Source organism: Denticeps clupeoides, chromosome 6 (genome assembly GCF_900700375.1).
Source record: "Denticeps clupeoides chromosome 6, fDenClu1.1, whole genome shotgun sequence".
Taxonomy (NCBI): domain Eukaryota; kingdom Metazoa; phylum Chordata; class Actinopteri; order Clupeiformes; family Denticipitidae; genus Denticeps; species Denticeps clupeoides.
Genome location: NC_041712.1, coordinates 12,968,815 through 12,993,306, shown reverse-complemented (window position 1 = coordinate 12,993,306; position 24,492 = coordinate 12,968,815). Strand labels below are relative to the sequence as shown.

Here is a 24,492-nt window from a genome sequence, read left to right as displayed (position 1 = left end):
ACACAGTTCACTGTGTGCTGTGCTGCTGTGTATCACTTCACTTTCTTTCTTCTTCACAAACACAGTTTTTATTGCATTCGGTTAGATAGGAGGTAGGTAGAAAAAAAAAAAAACAGACTGTGAACTGCTGCTGTCTGCTGATGGTGCAGCTCTACAACTGTGAGACTGCACCAGTGAGGCAGCCTGGCTGTAGACACTGTATTGGGTTCTGACATAAACATTATTCTGTGTGTGTGTGCATGTGTGTGTGCATTTAATGCACGCTTTGCTGCTACGCTGCCCCTTGCTGGGATGCTGAGACTGTGACCTGTTCCCTTCAAGCAGATTTATTTTCTCCTCAGGGACTCCTGAAAATCCCTTGTGTGTGTGTGTGTGTGAGAGAGAGAGAGAGAGGGAGAGAGAGAGAGCATGATTTATGTCTCTCCGCAACTTTGCTTGTGTGTGTGTAATGAGAGGTAGATGAAAGATTTTTTTTTCCGCATTTCTGCCATTCTTATCCAGCTCTGCCAAATGTGGCACCAGACAAAACATTTGCACAGTGTGGTCATTATGCATGTGAAAAATGGGGACTGCTGTTGTTGCTGCAGGTGTGGTGCACAGCGAACTTTGTCTGGGTTCTGCCCAGCGAAGGTTACAAGGTGCTCTGTGATGGCCTGATATTATTATTTCAGTCAATGTGCAGTGATTTATCACAGTGCTAAAAACACCTCTCTTTCCACGATGATGTCAGTCAGCTTTAAGAAGTCCATGACATCAGCACTCATAACGACCAGGGATGACATCAGCAGGAAACTGTGACACGTTCTGCACATTATGAAATATTTGTTTTAATTTCAAAACACTAAAAATGTTGTTAAAGGGTGGAGGTGTTTATGTGTCAGGTGTACTACTTTCATAAATTAGACAGCTAATTGATTGGCTTGTCAAGAAGAAGACTGAAAAACACCAAAAGCTTTATTCGTTCAGATGATTTGGGGTCAGATGGACTGTGTCCTGCATTCTGTCTCCATGAAGTCTGCATGTTGCATTTGTCTTCATGTGTTTTTCTTTAGGAGCTCTCTTTTCCTTGCAGGGTCAAAGAACTGTGAAGCAGAGATGCATATTTGGCCCTGGCGTGTGTTCACTTTGCACTAAACTGGCTCCCTGCACACGTGGTAAACAGCTTCAGGCTTTCACACTTTCACATGCTCCTCAGATGCATTGTCACATTCTCACCTCATTCAAGAGTGTTTGAACAGCATCCAGTTCTGTGCCTTTCTGAGGCCCTAATGAAATTAAAATTGAATGCTGTTTATCGATTCTCTTTCCAAAGTAAGTTTTCAGGGCTATGGGCGATACTGGAGCCAATCCCAGACATCTCCAGACACAAGACAGTTCCCGTTCCAACGCGGGGTAAACTCACAGAAATGGTCCCATGCTTATACTAGGGGCAATGTTTGCATTACCATTTCACCTAATGTGCATATCCCTTGGACAGTAAGTGGATATCAGCGCACCCAGAGGGCAATCACAGCAACCATTACAAATAAGAGCAGATGCACAGCGCTTCTAATCACAAGGCAGGGCTGCTAAAAACCGAACAACATCAGTCTTCGTCGATTGGACACAAAACTGTAGAGAGTAGTAGGAATTTAAAGACTATGTGGCTCTTTTTTGTCTCCAAAATTCCTCAGTGGCAACAATATCTAGTAATATAAAATCTGTCTTCTGGGTTTTTAAAAAACAAATACAAACAACCTAATACTCACTCTCTACCCATAACCGCCTGGTTCTAAGCAGGGTCCTAAGTGGCTCTGGAGCCCATCCTGGGAGACAGACTGCTGGTGATCCAGGTGGACTTAGCTTGCATGCCTTTTTTGTGGAGGAAACTGAGTTTCTGGTGGTTGTAGCCTAGTGAGTAACACACTTGCCTTTGAACCAGAAGATCACATGTTCAAATCCCACTTACTTCCATCTTCCCTGTGTCCAGGGGGAATGTCCTCGTAACTACTGATTGGACGTAACCCTGGGTAAGGGCCTTAATGCCTTAAATGTCACTGCACACCATCATGGGGCAGTGATACAGGTCTTTGCAGAGAGGCTGGGAGGTGTGATGGGAAACTGATATCCATCTCTGTAATCATCAAGACCAGCATCAGGTTTCTTTATTCAATCTGCAGCTCAAATAAACAGACTGCATGACTCACCCAGGTTTTCACACCAGCATATATACTGCAGTGGGCCTTACTTTTCCTGTCCACAGGACTCACCCTTCCTTTCTTTCTGTGTGAGGATGACGTATTGGCACTGTGATATAATGTACACATCACAGGCTACAGATCAAACATCCGAATTATTTCTACAAGAGGAAGAAATGTTCTTATCAAAGCGTAAGTCAAGAATTCTTGGGCAAAGGTTAAACTAATGATAATGATGAATTTCCTTTAAGCCTGTGGGGTTGGGGTAGAGACTTCAGTGACTTCAATATGTGCACTCAGACACTGAGAGTTCAGTGTCGGAGTGCACATATTGCTAATGGCCTATGGGTAGCAGAATTTTACCAGTGTAGCATTTGACCAAAGTCAAAGGTTCAGCTCCTTTTTACTGCCATTGTATCCCTGAGCAAGACACTTAACATTGAAAGTTTTGTATTAAAATGTCTACCAAATGAGCACAGTTTTTTTTATATCTCTCACTATATCTCATAGTGAATCTGGATTCAGTAATAAGCACAAGTTTTTCCAGTGTGGCTGTGAAAGCAGATTCTCTGTGATTCAACATTGTAAAACATTAATGAGCAAATATCCTAAACATGTTTGTGATGCATTAGGATGTATCTCCCTCAAGGTGTGGACACTCTGCAGAGGCAGCTGAATGCAAACAGATTTGGTCTGGGATTTGCTTTGGGGTGGGGCAATGAGTAGGAAAGATGAAAACTGTACATTAATTTGTCCATGTGTTCGTGATGTGGGCACTTACCTAGCTTGTGCACTTTCTCCTTTCATGTATTATGTCTGTGTTGTGTTTTAGCACAAATGGTCTTTACATAATTCAGGGTTCTTTGAATTTCTGCATTTGAGGACTGGGGTTTAAAGAGCCCCAATAAACACACATTGAACGTTAGAATTTAGATCTAAATGATCTCACCTGCTTTGCTATTTGAGTTGCAAGTCTGGACTGAAGCCTCCTTCAACCCACTCTTCATTCCTCAGGACAGTCAAGACTACATTTACCCAAGGATCCACCTTGTACCTGTACCACAGATACTTGCCAAAATCTGTAATGAGGTCTTAAACGGTCTCTCGTAGTCCACAGTGCAGTTGTTCATTCATTGAAAAAAATTATCTAAACATGTTTTTCTTACTGGGATTACATAAAGTCTGAGGCACTTGACCGGTCTTGGACACGGGAACTGGGCTTTAACGCTGACAAGACGCAAGGACTATATCAACAAAGGACGAAGCTGGCATTCCTGCATGTTTTATCATTTCTACTATCAAACATGATTTCATCTAATATCTCACAAGGCCGCATTCAGCCTGATGACCACAGCGTCTAACATTGCAAAAAACGTGTCTAGGTTGTAGAGTGTCAAAATGTCAATATACTTGTCATGTCCGTGCTGGCTCCACCCGCCCCAACACGCTACCCCTTGTTCACACTTCCGGGATGCGACTTCCTCATCGCATTCCCTTAGCAGGTCCCATCAGCAAGAATAGGCACCCTCCCTGGTGTAGCAAGTGTCAGGTGTAGCATGTTGTGCATTCTTCCGCTCCCCTTCATAAGTCTGCAGGTCCCTTCTACAAAACGCAAGTCGAGGATTCTTCCAGTCACCATACTTTAGTGAGCTGTTCTGTGCGTCTGTCTGCAGCTGTGTCCTGTGTCCTAGGGTGAGAAAGCCTGGGCTGTACGTGGGCTTATGACAAGGAGGCGGCAGAGGCCTTCATTTTCTCTAAACCCCCCCCCCCCCGACCATGACAATACTGCTCGCATGATCATTTAATTGGGAAATTATGCAAATAATAAAAATCAAAGCAATCTAGATAGTTACAGTAATTTCATGCACGAAATTCAAAAGGAGTTTGATCTTCTGAATTTACAACAGCATCTTCCATTTGATGGAAAGCTGAAATGATATCTGTGCCCTACACAATGTTATGAAAATCCATTTCATTTTTGTCAGGCTTTGGTCCAGTTTGTCAGAGCATATATTTTTTGAACATGAATCATTCTGTGCATGAAAAACAACTGCATGACACTTAAAACCTATAGTTTGTGACTGCAGTATAGCATGCAGCTTGTTCCATCCCAAAAATATGTGGGGCTCTTAAATCAGATCCTGAGGGTTTAACTGTTCTAACTTACACATCACACAAGCTGAAAATGGTATGATTAATCTAAGAATGATGAGGGACGTAATAGGCCTAGAGCATTTCACAGCACAGCTGTACTATAAGCCGCTGCTTTTTTAGTGCCGTCCAGTCTCAAGGTGTTGCACCAGAAACTGCAAACTGCACTGCCTTAAATGGGAAACACATGGGCAGCCAGCATGTTTGCTGTGAACTCTTTATTAATTCCAGATTTTCCTGTTCCTGGCCACAGTCCAGCTCCCATCTCGGGACGAAAGTTTAACATATAACGGTGCTGAAACAAATATTCATGCACGGCCTGTTTGAGTCATTTCAGAAACATCCCTCCCATTTATAAACGTCTGGATTCTGGATCTGGGCCATGATCATGGTTGGAGCCTGAAAGGCCAAAACGAGAGGTGTGCTCTCAGGGAGAGGGACAATTACCATGTTGCAGTGGTTATCTAATCATTGCTGCTTTGACCGTGAACATGAAGACATATGAAGTCGACAATTGGCAAGAAAGTCAAACGCTGAGGTTACAAGACATTAAATCTGATGCATTTTGTTCTTCCTAAAGTACAACGCCAACTGTCTTTTGACATGCCTTAGGCCAGAACAAGCACAAGTACTATTCTAGTGGTTAACCAGATGACCACCGAGGCTGCATCATCCACTTCAGCTGCTACCCTGTGTTGCTTCAGGGAGCCTTAATCTGTTTTGTTTCATTTTGATTTTATTTATGCTATTTTCTTAATGTGACACAGGACAAACAATACAAAAAATAGCCACAGTGAAGTAAAGCATTAAAAAAAAAAAACTGGAGGTCGTTGAACTACAAGGATTCATCTAGAGGTAAAGTGATTAATACTGAGAGACAGCTAAGAAGTGTGAATATGAAAATAAGTTTCACACCTCAGCGGTGGTTGTTGAACAAGGCTAATTCTCTACAATTGTTTCTTGCCGTGTTTTACTTAATCAAAAGACTCAAATCTCTCTCCGCTCATTTAGTTTGAATGACTGTAGATTCCTTTTTTTTTTTTTAACATGCTCTATCGCCCCTTCATGGTGACAATGTGAACAACACACCAGGAAGGAAAAGTGTTGCAAAAAAACCCACATTTGTGGTTTTGTGTTTTTATTTATTTAATCATATTGTAATCTATGTAATCTCTATGTTATATGTAAAAAAAAAAGAGAAAGTTGTACAATGTAATTAACTGTAGGCTCTCCAATACTCTAAAAATTCAAACACCTTAAAAGACTTCCTGTGTTCTTTTATAACAGAGATTTCAAAGATACATCATTGCTCATTTATGAACATTCCCTTGCAAATGATTTACAATACCTACCTGATAAAGCCTAGTTCCTCCCTTTGTGCTTTCATTGTTCAACCTGGCTTGACTGAAAATATCATGTTTCCATGAAACAGCAGAAGTGAAGTGAGTTGCCCGTCAGTCATATTTGGGAAGAGAAAAGTATAAGTACAATGTATGTCATGTTCCACCTCCTCAGTTTTGCAGTAAATTTATGCAGCAAAATGTTAAGTGAAATAAAGTCGTCACATCCTTTACTGTGCGTGAAACAGCACTTCTCTGGGAATGAGGAAGTAAGGCCTCCGGTCCTCTGAAGTGAAGTGACTGTCATTGTGATGCAGGCGCCTGGGGAGCAGTGTGTGGGGACGGTGCTTTTTCTCAGAGGCACCTCGGCGGATTGGGATTCAAACCGGCAACCTTCCGATTACGGGTCCGCATCCTTAACCACTAGGCCACGATGACTAGCTCGACCCACAACTTCTCGCCAGTGTACAGGCCCAAACAAATGCTGTTTATGGAGGTTAAGAACTGCTGATGATCAGTGTTTGGTGTTAAAAGCAGACCAGCAGACACCAGGTACAGCACAGTGAAGCTGAAGTTGACTTTATTGTCATTTCAGCTATATACATGTTAGACAATACACAGTAAAACGAAATAATGTTTCTCAGGAACCTGCTGCTACGTTTGAACAATTAAACAAAGTTACATACTGACATAAAGTGCACATGTGTGACACAGACAAACTCTGCTACATAAAGTGCAAACAGAGATAACAGTCAGTGCAAGAGTAGCATTTAATTAAAACATGTAGACAACAGCGAAACTAGACAAATAGTGAAATGAGTAATAAATGTGCAAAGTCAAACGGGGCATTAATAGATATTATTACAGACAGATAATATTATTCAATATAACAGAGGTAGTGTGTGTGTGTGTGTGTGTGTGGGTGTCAGACCAGAGTGGAAAGTCCCAGAGTGTTCAGGTGTCTGATGGCTTGTGGAAAGAAGCTGTTGCAGAGCCTGGCAGTGAGGGCCCGAATGCTTCGGTACCTTTTTCCAGATGGCAGCATCCTTCACAATGCTGGTGGCTTTCCGGATGCAGTGTGTGTGCTAAATGTCCGTTATGGAGGGAAGAGAGACTCCGACGATCTTCTCAGCTGTCCTCACTATCCGCTGTGGGATCTTGCGGTGCAGTTCCTCAGCCTCCACAGGAAGTACAGAAGCTGCTGGGCTTTCTTGGCTGGTGTTGAGACTCCAGGAGAGGTTCTCCTCTAAATGAACACCGAGGAAATTTGTGTTCTTGATGATCTCCACACAACATCCGTCAATGTTCAGTGGAGAGTGGTCTTTCTGTTGTCTTCTGAAGACAACAATCATCTACTTCGTTTTGTCCACGTTCAGAAATAGATTGTTGACCTTAGACCAGTCCCTCAATCGTCGCACCTCCTCTCTGTATGCTGACTCAGCATTCTTGTTGACGAGACCCTCAGTCCGGGTGGGTGAGGGTCAGATGCAGGGTGGCATCGTCCGTGGAGCGTTTCGGCCATCTGTGAATTGCACAGTGTCCAGGGTGGAGGGCAGCAGGGTCTTCATATGTTTCATGACCAGGCTCTCAAAGAACTTCATCATGGGTGATGGGTGTAAGTGCAGCGGGACGGTAGTCATTGAGACACGACACTGAAGACTGCTTCAGCACGGGTAGGATGGTGGTGGCCTTGTGACACATTGGAACGATTGCGGTGCTCAGTGAGATGTTAAAGATGTGGGTGAGAACATCTGCCGGCAGGTCTGAACATTATCTCAGCATCCTCCAGGATTTTTGTCTGGTCCAGCAGCCTTTCGTGAGTTAGCTCTGCTAAAAGCTTTCCTCACGTCTGCCATGGTTAGACACAGCACCTGATCACTGGGAGGAGGGTTGGATTTCCTCGCTATCACGTTGTTGACGCTGTGTGTCAAACGTGCGTAGAAGTGCATTCAGCGCATCTGGTAGGGAGGGGTCACTGTCACAGTGGGTAAAATTAAATGAGATCATTACAATGATTAATGGACTTTTAGGAGCAGTGATACAAACTGTGCGTGTGTGTTTTCTTTTTCTGATTTAGTAGTAGTTATTCACAAATGAGTTATAAAAGAAGACACTTAGGCAAATTTTGTAGATCTTCAAATGTCAGAATTCACTGTGGCAACTCATATATTTTAGGTTTACCCCAATCTGTAAATCTCACCTCAATAGAGGTTATTTATGCAACATATGAGTACTAACACTTTAGTACCTTTTAGTAAATTAACCTACAGGTTATTTGCAAAACCACTGCAGGCCATAGGTCTGAATTTAGTCAGTCCATAATACAGCAAATTTCTAATTTTGAGGTTAATAGTGGTGCGCTGTCTTCCCCACTCCTCTCACTCCCAAAGGCTTGCATGGCATCCGTATCATGTGAAGGTCTGACTCACTTCCCCCCCTTGTATGAGCTGCGTGGGGAGAGGCAGGCACGTGTGACAACCTCAGATAAACTGCATTTACTTGAAAGAGAAAACACACAGACATGAGCACATGCATGTGACCCAAAAGAACTGATGTCAAAGAAGAGTACATAAGATTGGCAAACAATTAATTTTTATGACGTAGGGACATGTCATTGTATTGAGCAGTACACTTTTACACACAAATCTCCATATGCTGTTGTTTCCATGCAAAGACAAAAGCAGATTCTGTGACATCAGCACCCCCATTCACTTCATGGTGCTCTTTGGAAGCCTTTAGCTTGCAAGCAGCATTCAAACTACAGGCACTCTTGCAGGCCTGTCTAAGCATGCACATTTTTGTTATAGACATTTAACATTCACACTAACAGTATAGACATGCATGCGGACACTACTGACTCGAACATGCTAACATTACAGACACTCGTGCAAAATACCTTTATTATACCAGGAAATCCCACTGAGATTAAATCTCTTTTACAAGAGATATCTGTTTGTGCCCTCCTTCACATAATAGCGCTCATTGGAAGCAGGCAACCTGTCAGAGACTCATACAGACACATTCATTCAAGCATTATAGAAAGATTAATTCATATAGGATGAACTAAACATATAGGAGTTCAAGCCAAACGCGGACACTCATTTTTACATGTATGCAAATTAGTACTAACATTACAGATATATAAGCATAATACAGATATATAATACAGAGCTATAAACTACACTACAACCACACATGAAGACACATGAAACGTTCAAGCTAACATTATATACATAAATATACGTAAATACAAACATTACAGGCATGCATGCAGACAAAAATTCATACTAACACATAAACACGGACCAAAAGATGCCAGGCACATATAAACACCGACACTAACGCGCTCTCATCCAAACACTCAGAATGATGCACAAATTCCCGACACCCACACAAACTGTATTACAATCCTTTACAAACACTCATGAGCTCTCACATCGAGCAGGCGGGCGTGCAAAGCATACGACACCTGATAATATTCACAAATATACGTCAAGACACCCTTGTAAACCTATCATGCGGCCCGAGGCACGTACAGGCTCTTGTGCAAACTTTTAAGGAGTTAAAAAGAAAAAAGAAAAAAAAAACGCGCACCATAGCGCTCAGGATTTCCCCGCGACAACCCACGGACTTTACAGAACGGAAATGGTGCATCGAGCACTAACCAAGTTTCCTTCTCCTCTGGCGCCTGGGGTTTTCTCGGGGGAGGTGAGCCGTCGCCCGAAGGCGCGCTCGACCCCCCCTCCCCGTGCCTACTGACGTTAAACCAAATCGAATGAATCGAACCATCCGGCCCGCCCTACCTGCTCACCCGTTCGCGCTTCCCGTGACGCGGGACCGCCGCGCCGACCGCGTTGTGCAACTGGGCCACCTGCCACGGCGACACCGGGAGAGCGCGGGGGGGGACTTTCCGAGCCTAAATGTGCACATGTCGCGCGAGGTGGAATGAACCTTATGCAAATGAGCGCAGGCGCGCGTTTATATAGCGGGCGAGCGGAGCGCGAGTAGGCGGCGGGCCACCGTGGCCGGTCCGCGGCGCGGCGCGGCCCGTGGGACGGTTCCGGCGTCAGGATGACTCACGGCGGGCCGAGGCAGCCGGAGGAACCGAAAGGAAAAGCGAAGGTAAGGGGAGAAAACTGGGAGAGAAGAGGTGGAAAAGAGAGGACGGTTTTCTGGCACAGTAAGATGAGTAATGAACGTAGTCCGACCTGGTGAAAGGGTGGTACATGGCCGAGAAATCCAGTGTCTGGTTAAATGGTTAATAATAAATACATTACAATAATAATAAAGGGTGGTAGTAGCCTAGTGGGTAACACACTTGCCTATGAACCAGAAGACCCAGGTTCAAATACCACTTACCATTGTGTCCCTGAGCAAGACACTTAACCCTAAATTGCTCCAGGGGGGGACTGTCCCTGTAACTACTTATTGTAAGTCGCTCTGGATAAGGGCATCTAAAATTTGTTCAGGAATATATATTTTTACCATTACGTAAAGGCAAACAAGTCACTTCTTTGACCTGGGATCTTACTTTACTGTTCACTGGTATGATTTTTTTTATTTTGCAATATATTGTGCTTGTAAAGTACTTGGTGTTACTTCACCAAGTGCCTGGATTAAAACTAGTCAATTTCTTTTCAAAAGCTGACTCACACACACACACACACACACACATATACACAATACAGGCCAAAAGTTTGGACACACCTTCTCATTCAATGTGTTTTCTCTATTTTCATGACTACATTGGTAGATTCTCACTGAAAGCATCAAACTATGAAAGAACACATGTGGAGTTATGTACTTAACAAAAAAGGTGAAATAACTGAAAACATGTTTATATTATATAAAACATGTTTCTTCAAAACCGCCGCCCTTTGCTCTGATTACTGCTTTGCGCACTCTTGCCATTCTCTCGATGAGCTTCAAGAGGTCGTCACCTGAAATGGTTTCCCGACAGTCTTGAAGGAGTTCCCAGAGGTGTTTAGCACTTGTTGGCCTTCACTGTGTGGTCCAGCTCACCCCAAACCATCTCTTTTGGGTTCAGGTCCGGCGACTGTGGAGGCCAGGTCTCCACTTTTTGTTAAGTACATAACTCCACATGTGTTCATTCATAGTTTCGATGCCTTCAGTGAGAATCTACTAATGTAAATGGTCATGAAAATAAAGAAAACACATTGAATGAGAATGTGTGTCCAAACTTTTTGGCATGTACCTTTTATATATATATATATATATATATATATATATGTGTGTGTGTGTGTGTGTGTGTGTGTGTGTGTGTGTGTGTGTGTGTGTGTGTGTATGTTTTATTTATTTATTTATTTATTTATTTGAGAATCATAAGGTGCACAGGTACACTTGCCGACTGTAACAGCACTGTAACATTACTAACTAATATTAGTTATTAGTTTTGGTGTTTACAGCTCATAGATGGTACCTGCATATGTACTTTTTATTTATATTATTTGGGAAATTATAGCGCATAGCATATTTTAGCATTTCTTGTATGTTTAGTGTTTAATATTTCAGATACATTTGGTTCTGATAATCCTTGAATAATGATGTTAATAATTGATTAAAAAGTGGGTGAAGCTTTTTTTTTGGTTGTTGAATATTACTAATAATTACTACTGGTAATTCCTTAAGGATGTTTTTAATTTGGGCTATATCTTAATTCTTCAGATCCCTAGCACAGAACGTAGAAGTTGAGGTTGGGAAGAGAGAAACACTGAGGTCTTGGCTTTGAGAACTGAATTCCGAAGGTGTTTCCTCTATAACTGACCCTCGGCCTTCAGTTCTTAAGCTTGGATGCTCTCTGCACCTACTCTCCAGTCAGGTGTGACCTTTAGCCTTCTGGCATGATGGATGTAAATCCTTCCCTTATTCTGCTGTTGAATCAATACACTGCATTGATCAGCTGTGTCACTTAATCCCAAACGCTTAAAAAAACATGATCTTTTTATGTCTGCGGGACAGATATTCATTGTTGATGATCTGAGGCTTACTGTAAAAAGCATGTCTGATACAGTTCTGGTTTCTACCAGTGGATAGTTTGAATATATCACAATACAACATTGTCACGATGGCTGGACATGACGAGGAAAAGGACGCATATGCACGACGTCACGAGACAGGGGTTTAATACATGGTACACACAACAGGGGAACATCACCAAACACTGACCTGACGGGAAACAGACACAAACAGGATAGCTTTATACACTCATACACAGGTGAACACGATTAGGAAACATTACACATGATGAACATGAAACTCCGGTCTGAACTCCGGACCCGGGGTAATCCCTGCCAGACCGGACCATGACAAACATGTAAAAATGTAACAATCAAATTATTTTACTGTTACCTGAAAAATTCTCTCTGTAAGAACACCATCACATTAATAGTGAATATAATTTTCTGAAATAATTTGGCTTGGGTTTTTTGCCTGTTAAAAATATATATACTTTGACCTACTTTACAAAACTAGTATACTGGATACTTGGCAGCTTTACAAACTTTTGCTGATGATACGAGAAATGAATCTTTCACTAACACTGATCTCAGAACATTACGTATGGGAGTCATCCACCAATGCCATGGTGGCAGAAGACTGAAGCACCGCCCTCACACATGGTGTCGCCAGAAAACCCCCTGCTGAGTTAGCCTTGACCCCATGGGGCACATAGCAGCCAATGGCATTGCTTTCTGTCTGTCTCAGACCAGCCATCAGACAATTGAATAATTTAATTAATTTTGTTTTATATAGAACAAAAACATTGGTACCCATTTAGCAGGAGGAACATCTGATGCTTCAATCAAACATATTGCTGTTTAGCATTTGTATTGCAAACCATTTTTACTTGCATTAACATAAACTGTAAATTGTCTTCTGTGTTCTAAATAAAATTAGAATTCTATGTTCAGAGTGTTCATATGGACCTAAAGGCTCAAGAGTTTTAGAATAATTGTTTAAAGACTTAAACCCAAAATCTGTTCTACCTTATTATTAAACCTTGTCATATCCATTAACTACATTAATATTTACTATTATTGTAACTGCATGGAATGAAACGGAATGTGGAATGCTAGCAGGCCCTAGAGGTTTAAAGGGTTAGAAAAGTGTAATGTGACTGAAAGATTCTGTTGGTGGGCTCTGGGTGGTGGCAAGTGCAGGTTGCATATGCGTGACATATAGAAAACGCGATTGTGCTCACAGAGGTGGTCTAATGGTGACGTCTAAAATAATGAAAACGTGCGCCGGGCTCATTACGCCTTGGCGGCTCGGGAGGAGTTGAGAGGGAAATGAAATTCAGGCCTTTTCATATGCTGATCAATGACAGAGTGGCAGATGGCTGCCGTGCCCTTCACACAGGCAAGAGCTATTGATTTTTTTTTTTTTTCTTTTTAAACACAAGACACGTAAACATGTACGACTGACAGGTCAAAGCCCCCCGTGTACATTATCATACAGTGCATAAACAAACTCTAAAGCACCTCGCCGGCCAGGCCTGTTTTAGGGCCCGGAAATACATTAACTACACGAGAGCGGCGTTACACGGGAAGTGCCTGCAAATCAAATTGCCCTTGCAAGGGCCAGCCCTCGACTCTCAGACAGGGAAATAAAGTCTCTGAGTGATTATCGGTATTGTAAAAGAACCTGGTTTTCTATGCGGTTCCCTGCTGGAGACCTTTAATGACTTCTTTTTTTTTTTTTGTGAGAGAGAGAGAAGTAAAGCTGGAGGAGCTCCCGGGAAGAAATGACGTCATCCAGTCTTCTCTCATTCTTCAATCTATTTATCTGTGAAGAACATATATTAGCACTTCTGTATATTTGTATAGTCATGTCAAAGGTTTCTTATGAATATCTGCCTATCCATCTGCCTCTCTGTGTGTCTGTCTGTATATACATCTATCTGTCTATGAATTTAAAGTCAATTGTTTTGTGAATAATACATAAATATTTGGAATCATAAGGCATTTGTCAAATTACACACATTTTAGGCCACAAATAATAATATAAATAAATAAAATTTTTTTTTTTTTTTTTTTTTTACCCCTCGGGATAAACCGATGCTCATCGCAGCATCACACGCAGACGAAGGCGGGAGCTCAGCGCTCGTAAACTTTACGCCACAGCACCGACATCAGCAGTTCAGCCGAGACCCGCTGGCGGCCGCTTCTCTCCCGGAGAGAGGGGTGGAAATTACAAAAAAAAAAAAAAACCACCCCCACCCCCACCGCGCGTTTTCCGCCCGCCCTCCAGTCCAGCCCCGTCGGCGGCGGCGGGGGGGGGAAAGAATGGTTCACCGGGACGTCGTCGCTGCACTCGGCGAGCTCCGGCCCCGCTCCCGCCCGGCCGCCTGCCTGCCTGCGACGGGGTGATGCGCCGCGAACACCAGCCTGAAAGATGAAATGCTTCTCCCGGTACCTGCCCTACCTCTTCAGACCCCCCAACACCATCCTGTCTTCCAGCTGTCACACCGAAGGTGAGCTGCCGTGTGTGTGTGTGTGTGTGTGTGTGTGTGTGGATGTTGGGGACTCGCCTTTTCTCTTTTTTTTTTTTTTTTTTTTTACCAGCCCGCAGTCGATAGTCGGGTCGGCATCTTCATTATGGGGCCGGTGACCATGTGACCGGCGTGCACTAAAAATATTCACGGATCGGCGTCGTGGTGGGAGGGGGGTGGACAAGCGGACAAGTGGCGACTTGGACGTCGCGCCGCTGGCCGGTGAAACCAGCGGGCGACGACGACGTACGAGCCCGCAAAGTTGATCCTGATCGGAAGGCGTTATGAATACCGGCTGGTTCCTCGCACGTCTGTGATGAGAGAAGTGTGCAGCGGTCTAAACCGGATCTTTAAACGACGACACCGACATCCTGTGGCGCCGAAGTTGACGGAGATCAAACCACACCGACCCACCGCTGAAACGAACACAGCGGATGGGTTATCACAGTAACGCAACCAGAGCACCCAATGTTCTTTGTTTTTATTTTATTTCTTATCTCCTTTTTTTTCTTCTTTTTCTGAAGATCCATCTGTCCTGTCCGTTTAAATATTATTTGTTCCCGGTATCACATTACAAATGAAATGATTCTTTGCTGACCTTTTGTGGACAGATCACATGTTAGGTCACACGATTCTGTACCTGTGGATGTAAGTCCTGTGCTTTGTGTTGTGTTGTGATGTACTAGGGCACACATTGGTTGGAACAGTGATGGAACTGGACGAAGAGCTACGTGTGCAGAAGTGTTGGACGTAGAATGCCTATAGGGGTGCCTATATGTGGAATTTGTGGCTTATTGCCCTCATTAGTTAGCCACTTTTCTTGCTGCTTTTCTTTGACTGGAACAAAGTGACCTCTTGTGTGTACTATGTTGTAAATAATGGTTGCTATGAATACAATAACGGAAAAAAACATTGTTCCTGATTTATTATGTGAATATGACACACTATTGGAACCAAGTAACAAGACTGAAAATGCGTCTGTTTGAGAGTTCATGATTTTGATTATCAAGGTTGGGCAATGTTGGCATCAGTTAGTGTTGTGGTCTCACACCTCCAAGGCTGTGTGTCTGGTTTTGCACGATCTCCACGTGGTGGCAAGGGTTTCTACTGGGCGCCCCGGTTTCCACCCACCATCCGAAGGCATTCACACTAAGCGAACTGGCGACCCTGAAGCATCCGCAGGTGTGAATGTGTGAGTGAGTGGCGTGTGTGGGTGTGTCCTTGTGTGTGCAGGGGGGCTCGCACCCCGCCCTGGGTGATTTTTTGAATTGAATTAACTTCTTGTCCAAGCTCAAGATGTCCTGGCTGACATGAACTGACATGTCACTCTAGCCGCAACGCGTAAAGCTACAGGATGTAATATACAAGCCACACAGAAAAGTTGTGGGCAATGCAGCTGACTCAACACTTTGTGCTCCTACTTTTTTTAATTTTCTATTTAATTGTGTTAGCAGTGGCAGATAGTACATAGTATTCACAGGCCGGCCAGAGTTTTGCCGGGTCAGCATGTAGGCTTAGTGAAGGTCCATTGCTCAGGTTTGTTACGTAACAGAGAAAGGATGTTCTTAAATCAGCGTGATTTTTTGTGCCCGTTGTAGGCCCAGCCGCACCCCACACAATTGCCGGTGTTGCGTAATAACATTCGACAGAAAGCAGATGCGCCTCTGACAGGACGCAGTTCAGGTGACGCGTCTGCGCCGTGTAAGTGGAACGGGGCTGACAGACCACTGTGTTCGCTCAACACCACAGGAAGCGCGGTGCTAACATTTGTCTTAAAAAATCTGTTCTGCTAACAAGTCCTGACTGTCTACATGATCAAGATAAACCAGTCTAATGTCACAAGCATGTCTTCTAGACTGGGTTATAAATACTGATATAATGTATGAATATTGCAAAAAAAAAAAACTATTTTATAATTAGTTGGCGATATTTATGGGGCAGTGGTGGCCTAGCGGTTAAGGAAGTGGCCCCGTAATCAGAAGGTTGCCGGTTCTAATCCCGACCCGCCAAGGTGCTACTGAGGTGCCACTGAGCAAAGCACCGTCCCCACACACTGCTCCCCGGGCGCCTGTCATGGCTGCCCACTGCTCACTCAGGGTGATGGGTTAAATGCAGAGGACAAATTTCACTGTGTGCACCGTGTGCTGTGCTGCTGTGTATCACATGTGACAATCACTTCACTTTACACTTTATGTCCGTGGCACTATAATAGATACTTGGGGAGTGCTATTCCAGCTAATGTTTTACAGAAAAAAAACAGCAAGGACTGCTTGTTTGTGTCTGTATGTTGAATAGATGAAACTATCTACCCACCCTTTTACACCACAAACTAGTGAATAAGAAATCCGTGCATTTTTATAAAATATCCCTTGCAGTGAAGGACGCATATAAATAGCCTATTTACGCACAGTCTACCCACCTACTCAGCATTTAATATGGATAATGATTAGAAACCATAAATAATATGTAAATAAAAAATGTAATAGGTGCCTGTCATGGCTGCCCACTGTTCACTAAAGGTGATGGTTAAATACAGAGGACGTATTTTGTTAAGTGCACCGTGTGCTGTGCTGCAGTGTTTCACAATGACACTCACTTCACTTTCACTTTCATAACGTGTGTGTTTCATTGACAGCATTTACTTTTTTGTCTTGCTTTTAGAATGCACACACACTCAATAGTGAACAAAACCCCTTAAAGTCCACTTATGGACCAAGTAAGCTCATCTGTCTTCGCTGTTTATCCAGTGAACTCTGACAGTTCATCACAGTGTTAGCACCACAACAGCATTTATTACAACTCCAGCTTATGCTCATCTTGTAAACAACTGGTTCACAGCACTCTTCCTGCTGCAGGCCTGTTCTGTTCTTTCGCCACAGTGTGAATGAGAGGCATCAGACTAATACTGCAGGCAGGGTGGCTGCTCAGTGATCGCAGATGTTGGCAAATGTAACTGGGAATGTTACAGGATCCTTTAATGCTCATATCGTTCATTACTGATGCAAAATGCTTTATTCAGTCAGATTTTTTTTTTTTTTTCGTCAGCTTGATCTTATGCTCAGATAAATTTGGCTCCAGATACACACTAGGGCTGAATGATTTATTTCAATTTAAATTGGGATTCATGTTCACACTGAAACAAGAACTACTGCTGCTGTATATTGTATATGGTGACATGACCACTGTACAAGCGTACCATTCTCCTTACATTCACTGCAACTGAATGTAAGGCAGCTGCGGCTGCCATTTTGCCCATCAATGGACAAAAGATGAAAATGAGAGAGATGATAAATAGAACGGGTGGAATACATAAAGTAACTTTATGAAAAAGGGCGGCAGCACACTATTTTGAAAATGGTTGACAGTGCAAAGTTTTAAAAGTAGTAGAAGTCAAAAGGAATATTTTGTTCTGAATATTAGAAAATGAATCCAAAACAGACAGCATTTACAGCATTAGGTGAAGGTAAACAGAATTCAGTGTTTTTGGAGTCATCCTGTCTGAACGTAAATTTGCATATTTGAATGATGATTGTGATGGGACAAATCATTATTTCAATTCACGGAGACCTAATGTATATTTAAAAAGCACACACACACACACACACACACACACACACACACACACACACACAGAGACTGAATGTGCCATGCCCTCCTTTTTCAATCCAGCGCTCATAGAGGAGAGGATTCAGAATGGACACAGACAGCTCTGTGTGTCTGGCCATCAGTAAGCCTGAGCTGAAGTCCCGAGTGGGCTGAATTTATCCTCATAGCCTCATGGGTGACCGTCTTCTAATGTTCTCTCTCTTGTTCCGTCACAGACTGGATGAATGTCAGTCATTTTGCACCAAATTTTGCCTGCTGCCGACTTATGATTATTGGATATTCTGTGGTGTCTGTGCTGTTCCACCCAAAAAGGCCCCCAGGGCCGTCTGACTGATCGATTGCAACTTAAAAACCCAACAGCCCCCTGCAGGTTGCTTGCTGCTGTACTGACGCAAGCAGGTCCCCCCGCTTGATTTACCTTGTCGGTGTGCCTCGCAGACTCTGCGTCTGCCTCTCGTTCCCTGAACAGAACACAGGACACCAGACGGCCACAACAGGCATGTGAAGAAGCGTTGCCTGTCGTTTGTTATTGATCTCTCTCTCCGCTGTTTCTGTTTCTGATGTCTGGGGGGACAGTCGAGGCCTGAGGCCGAACAGGCTGCTGGTATTCTGCCAGCGTCTGTCCATCGCATCATCCAAGGAACAGTGCGGGGGTTACTGCAGTTCATCCGAATGGAGCCGCGTTAAACAGAGCAGCACGGGAGAGACGGGAGGAGGTCAGAGATAAAAGGGCTGCACACAGGAAGTGGCTGAGCTGAAGTGAACTGTCTCACTGTTTTTGTTGGAGGGTCACTGGCCTGCTGAATCAGCATCACTTGGCCATTTGGGTCGGAAGATCGATGGAATGAAAAAAAAGGTTATAAACCGGGGAGTGGGTGATTTGGAAGGGTGATGGGGAAGGTACAGTTCAGTGCAAGTGTGGGAGAGAGAGAGAATAAGAAGTGCGGCAAGGAACGGAGCAAGAACAATGGAAATAATGAGGTATAAAAAAGAGCACAGACAGAAAGTGAGCACAATTTCCAGACATCTTCAATGAAAAATTTATTCTATCTTTTAAAATGTGATTAAGTGTTTTGCCAGTTAAGGCAAAACACCATTAGATCAAATTCATTATTTGGTACCAGATGAATTAGAAACCTATAGCAATTATAGAATTTCAGTATTTCAATTTGACCGCATATCTGTCCTCAGTCATGTATGCCATGTGATGCAACCTTTGAGATGGAGCTGAATGTTAACTGCATGTTAAAACAAACTCTTAACTACACTAAGGTAACCCAATATTAGTGCACTTTTCACTGTGTTTTTCATATTCCATCTTTCTTACCACAATGTACAGAAAATGGAATTACGGTACTGTAGGTTCAGGGTTTTATATAGATAAATCTGGTCCATGTGGTCTTGGTAGGGGGTTTGAATCCATGTCTCGGCTGTGTGTGTAGGTTGGATAGTTTTTTTTTTTTTTTTAATGGAATATTACCGTTTTTCTGTTTTGAACTAATTAGAGAAGGGGTCATGGAAAACTGGAGACAGAAACACAGAAATACTCTTTCTATTCAGCTGTTACCGCAGTCTGTGGTGAGGAGGTGGAGATGAGAAAAGACACTAGGTAGACTGAGATACAAGAGAGAGAAGCCGTATGTATACCTCAGAGGAAATATTAGGCCTTTTAATAATCAAAGAGGCAGAGGCTGAGAGTGTGTGAGATGGAATATCAAAGTCAATACAGGGAAAAAAGAACCGCTTGTGCTACAAATCTGACTTGTGAAAAGATCATCTTTAATCATGTTTAACGTTGTGATTGAGTGCTTTACACAAGGTTGTGTGTTGACTCCAACTGCTGTCTTGTTTAGCCTTGGCCTTCTATCCAATCCCAATTAATCTCTGTCAGTGGTGGTCGCCTGTGAGCAGAGGCAACTCATCTTTTCTGGGCTTTACTTCATTACAGCTGACATCTTGTCCCTACAACCCCCCGTTCTGCCCCAGCACACACACACACACACACACACACACACACACACACACACACACACACACAGAGCATCATGTAAACTCATATATTTAGCCCCAAGCGCTCAGATTTATTTCCGTGATGTTCTGGAACATCCCACCTAATAAGAAGTAATAACCAACACACCAGAGCCCTGTGTGTGTGTGTGTGTGTGTGTGTGTGTGTGTGTGTGTGTTTAGTGGTTCACTCGTTGTCTCTTGACAGTCAGGACTCAAGTGGCGAACACCCCGGCTTGTCTGCCGCTGACAATTTTAATCAATTTGAAAAGCAAATTGTGTGTTTTGTTGTCTCCGCCTTGGAGACCAGGTGCAGCTGTAAAGGTGCCCCTGTGCCAGGGTTGTGGTTCAAGTGATGCCGGTCACCGGGGATTTCTCAAAATAACTGCGGAGGATTGGCAGAGGTCATGGAAACACATTGATTTCTATGAAACGGTGTTGTGTAATGGACGGCAGGATATGTGATATAAGAGCTCTCATCCGACACCACAGAGCTGAGCTCTCCCCAAGGGGACAATGCAGTCTTCATCATCTGCAGTTTTACATTACACATGAGCAAATGCACACACATGCACACAATACACACAAACAGCCTTCCATATAAACATACATACACGTACACTGAGGATTAGTGTCAAATTAAATAGAATTATATGCTATGTGTGGTAATATATAATAAATTACGAAAAGTAAGGCTGTCAGTTGATTTAAAAATGTTAAGTAATCAATTACACATTGATCATTTCAGCCTTGTGAAAATTATGTACATTCACGCGCAAAACATGTGTGACCTGATTCGGCCTTAAAACTCCGCTCTGGTTATGGGAATTCACATGTTGCCACTGCAAGTCAATGAATAATTTCAGTGGCAAGAGATTGGTTTGAGGGGTTACTGTTTTAAAATGTCCACACTATGTCCAAATGTCCACACTAGATAGTGGTTTCGCAGGGTTGTTCTGTTTATTCAAGTCCAGAGTACCAGAAACTGTGAATTTAGGGACCTTGCTGGAGTTACTGTGTTATCTGGAGAGACGCTCTGCGAATTTGTCATGTACCCGGGTGTCCCAAGAGGTTTGTTTCTCGGGAGCTCTTAGGGTTATTTTAACAGTCAGCAGTCCTCTGGGGAATGGTCTCACCATCACAAAAACTCTTCAGGCCCAAGGGATCTGCCTGTGTCAAACCATAACGTGACAGAACCCAGTGTTGTGCTGGGTTCTGACCAGCAGTATAAACACACAGTGTCAATGGACAGAAATTCATGTTGCTGGTTGAGGTGAAGGTAGAAGATCCACTGTAGCAGATAAGTGGAGAGTTCGGCTCTCTGGCACTCAGCTCCACTTCAGGATGGGCATTCAGCTGAACAGATACTCTCAAGCCAGTTCCTACTTTCTATGTCATGCGTGTCTTGCAGGCTTTTGTATGGTTTAGAAAGTCAGAAGGTCTGCTACATGCCAAGAACTAGAATAGTCTAATCCTGACAACGGTCCATTCATGGAGAGCGGTATTTAGTGTCTTCTTGGGTTAACTCTTTGTCAATCCTGTTTTCATGGAACATGTTTACTCTTATAGGAAGAGCCCAATTCACAATATGCATTACAGTAGACAGTCAAGTATGATTCAGACAAATGACCTATAACTCAAGCAAGAATAAGGGCTCTATTTTCAAACAGACACAGACTGGCAAAGAACAGCACGACATGCTAAGTGTGTGGCTTGTTCACTAGTGTACAGTCAAAGGCATTCTCAGAATTTACATAGAAGCAAGATATTGTTTTTGGTGAGTACTTTTTGTTTAGAACACTGACATGTTGACTTGTGTGGGTTTAAATCATCCAAAATGTGGAAGTAGCCTGTGTGAGAACTAATCAGGTTTGATAATCAGGCTCTTCCCATTGTATAAAAACATAATTAATTATCTTCAAGGTACATATACTAGTGTGTACTATTCTTTTATTTTTTAAATCAAAGAATAAAACCTAAATCTAGTAAACAAACCTATGCCTAGTGCCCAATGCTACCCTGAGTGCGCCCTAATGTCAGTGTAGTTATCACGTCCACGAGCTGATAGGGGAAGGAAACAAAAAGGGGAAAAATAAACCCGCAGGCGCGTGTCGATTGCCAGAACTGAAAAACACCACTACACAACAGTTGCAGGGTCCACAAAAATGTCACAGCCCCCGACCAGAACTGCAGATTGGTACCAGGTGCTTCTCCAGGTGCACCCAATCCTGACAGTAGTTCTGAATTCCTTTCCAGGGTGCAGCTGTTCTTACGGGTTGTTTGAGCTCAATTTTAACACACAGGCACGCTGACACCACCTTTATTTGTTTTGAGTTTGGCATGGGCTCCATTTGGTTTGAGGACGGAATCTTAAAAGATGACTTTAAAATTCATCTTTTCTGAAGATGTGGGTCTTTTAGGTGCAGTAAAACCGTACTGGCTTTGAAGCTCTGCAGACAATGGTACAGCTTTGTGCTCTCGATCATCCACAGTACCCCACAGATCAGATGAGAAATGTTTTCACTTCGATCCACTGAGAGAAAGAGGGTGAGAGTCGGTGTGTCTTAAAAGATGATTCACTGGAAGCTGGGTGCTGTGTTGCTGCAGGGAGCTGTAATGCCTACAAGTGTGGAAAACATGTTTGAGTGTGCGGGAAATGACTTTTTTGAAGCAGATAGCCTGTGTTTCACTTACAGCCAGATCAGTAGAAGTCTGGTGGATAGATGTTAGGTGGTGCAGTCTCTGTAGTGCAGGGTTGTCATAAGGACTCATGAAGTTTTTACGAATGAAGTCAGTGTTTACATTAGTACCTGGGCTATGTGTATTTGTTGTTGTGCAATGCAGAGCTGGTGCAGTAAAGCTATACCAAAATCTTCCTTCTTCTTTCTTTCAGTTTTTCTCATTTCCCAGCCATTGGAATTGTTAAAAAAAAATAAATAAAGAGATACAAGAATACAAAGAGGGGGGCGGGGTGAGGTGGACCAACCCAAATTCAGATCATACTCATCATTTTATTTGCATAATTAGCATAAACATAATAATTTATACTCCTATAACTGTTAATCATTTGTTCCATGTGGTTCGCTTTGATAATGGACCGAAATTGGCTGCCAGGCAGTGGATTATGGAAAATGGTACAGACACCAGATGAGACTTAGATCTTAGAGACCGTTGCTTGCAGATCTTTTTTTTAAACTAGATTTTTATATATATTGTCATGATCCGGACCAGCAGGGGTTACTCCGGAGTTCAGACCGGAGTTTCATGTTTGTCCTGTGTAATGTTCCCTGATCATGTTCACCTGTTGTATATTTATATAATTGTATAAAACTATCCTGTTTGTGTCTGTTCGCCGTCGGGTCATTGTGCGTGTTCATGTTCCCCGGTCTCGTGTGTAGTTTGTATTAAACCCCTGTCGCGTGAAATTGTGTGAATGTGTCCTCCTTCATGCCATGTCCAGCCCACCCGTGACTCTATATATATATATATATATCTACAGGCGACAGGAGAGCTGGGGGAGGCATTAGGACATTAGACTCACTAAACGAAGATGCTACTTAATACAAAACATACAAATGATAAAAGCGAGGAAGTGTTCTCAATACTTTTCGGCATGAAAATAATGGTGTGTTCTTTTATTGCAACACTTGTACATGTTGTACATCACCCACTATGCAGGCCACATTTAAATTCTCTTTTCATTTTATTAGGTTTACTTAAAACACCTGATACACTTATTGATAATTTTGAAAGTTTTACCAACTACAGCCCATTTAGTACTATATACAGTACATTGATCCTCCCATCACCACATCCATCAGTTGTATTTAACACGGTACTGTTGCTAGCATCAGATAGACTGTAGGTAATACTCTATTTAGTTCTGGGATGTTCTGTCATGCTACAGGTGAGTAGGTCTCATATTCAGAGGAATTGAAGGGAAAAACCATGCCAATCCCACACAGAGATGGGTATCGCATGAAACGTTCACATGCATTCGTCACAGCCAGCTCTGCTCTGGTTTGTATAAGCAGGGAGCCAAATGGGTCACAGAATCAGCCGCGTGACAGGCTTTGCTCCAGGCTCCATTGAAGTCTCTTTTCCTCTCTCTCCCCTTCTCTCCCTTGCTCTCACCATCCTTCTCTCTGTTTTTGATCACATGAGCACCAGTGAAGCTCCGATGATGTGAGGTCAGCACAGGTGAGGAGGCAGTGGCTGAACTCGTCTTGCGGGATGAGGAGCATAGGGGCAGGTTTGTTCAGAATTGGAGAGGAAGCCAGATCACACCAGATCCCATGCTCTACTCCTCTACCCTACTCCCTCCCTTGCCTTTAACACTGCAGAGCTATATATAGATTAACTCTGTAACATTTTCAGGACTTGATGACCATCCAGACACCCATTCCATCTTGTTGCCGCATTAATATCATGTAGCTACCGAATAATAAAAAGGTACTGTCTGTGGACCTGACTCCTGCAGTATTAAGGGGGTTTTAAGGTAGCCTTAGGTCAGATTAAAAGTAGAAATATAACTAAACTGGGGGGTTTTATTTTATCTTGGATTAGGGGAAACTATATGGGCTATTTAGTCTGCAGTATTATCACTGGTATAATATATTGATTGTATTTTTTTCTTACAGGTGTGCAATTTTGAGTCATGACCTTTAGGTGAACCAATAAGCCAATCAGTTGTGAATAATCT

The 24,492-nt window shown here is 43.0% G+C and overlaps 1 protein-coding gene across 1 annotated transcript in view; it reads left to right on the top strand.

The window, feature by feature from the left end:
- Nucleotides 1-9,661: 9,661 nt before the first annotated feature.
- ppp2r2bb (protein phosphatase 2, regulatory subunit B, beta b) overlaps nt 9,662-24,492 on the top strand; it is a 65,122-nt gene continuing 50,291 nt past the window's right edge. Inside the window, exons 1-2 of the mRNA XM_028982289.1 lie at nt 9,662-9,790; nt 13,757-14,159. Of these exons, the coding sequence (XP_028838122.1) occupies nt 14,081-14,159 (79 nt within the window). The 5' untranslated portion in view covers nt 9,662-9,790; nt 13,757-14,080. The remainder of the gene's footprint in view (nt 9,791-13,756; nt 14,160-24,492) is intronic.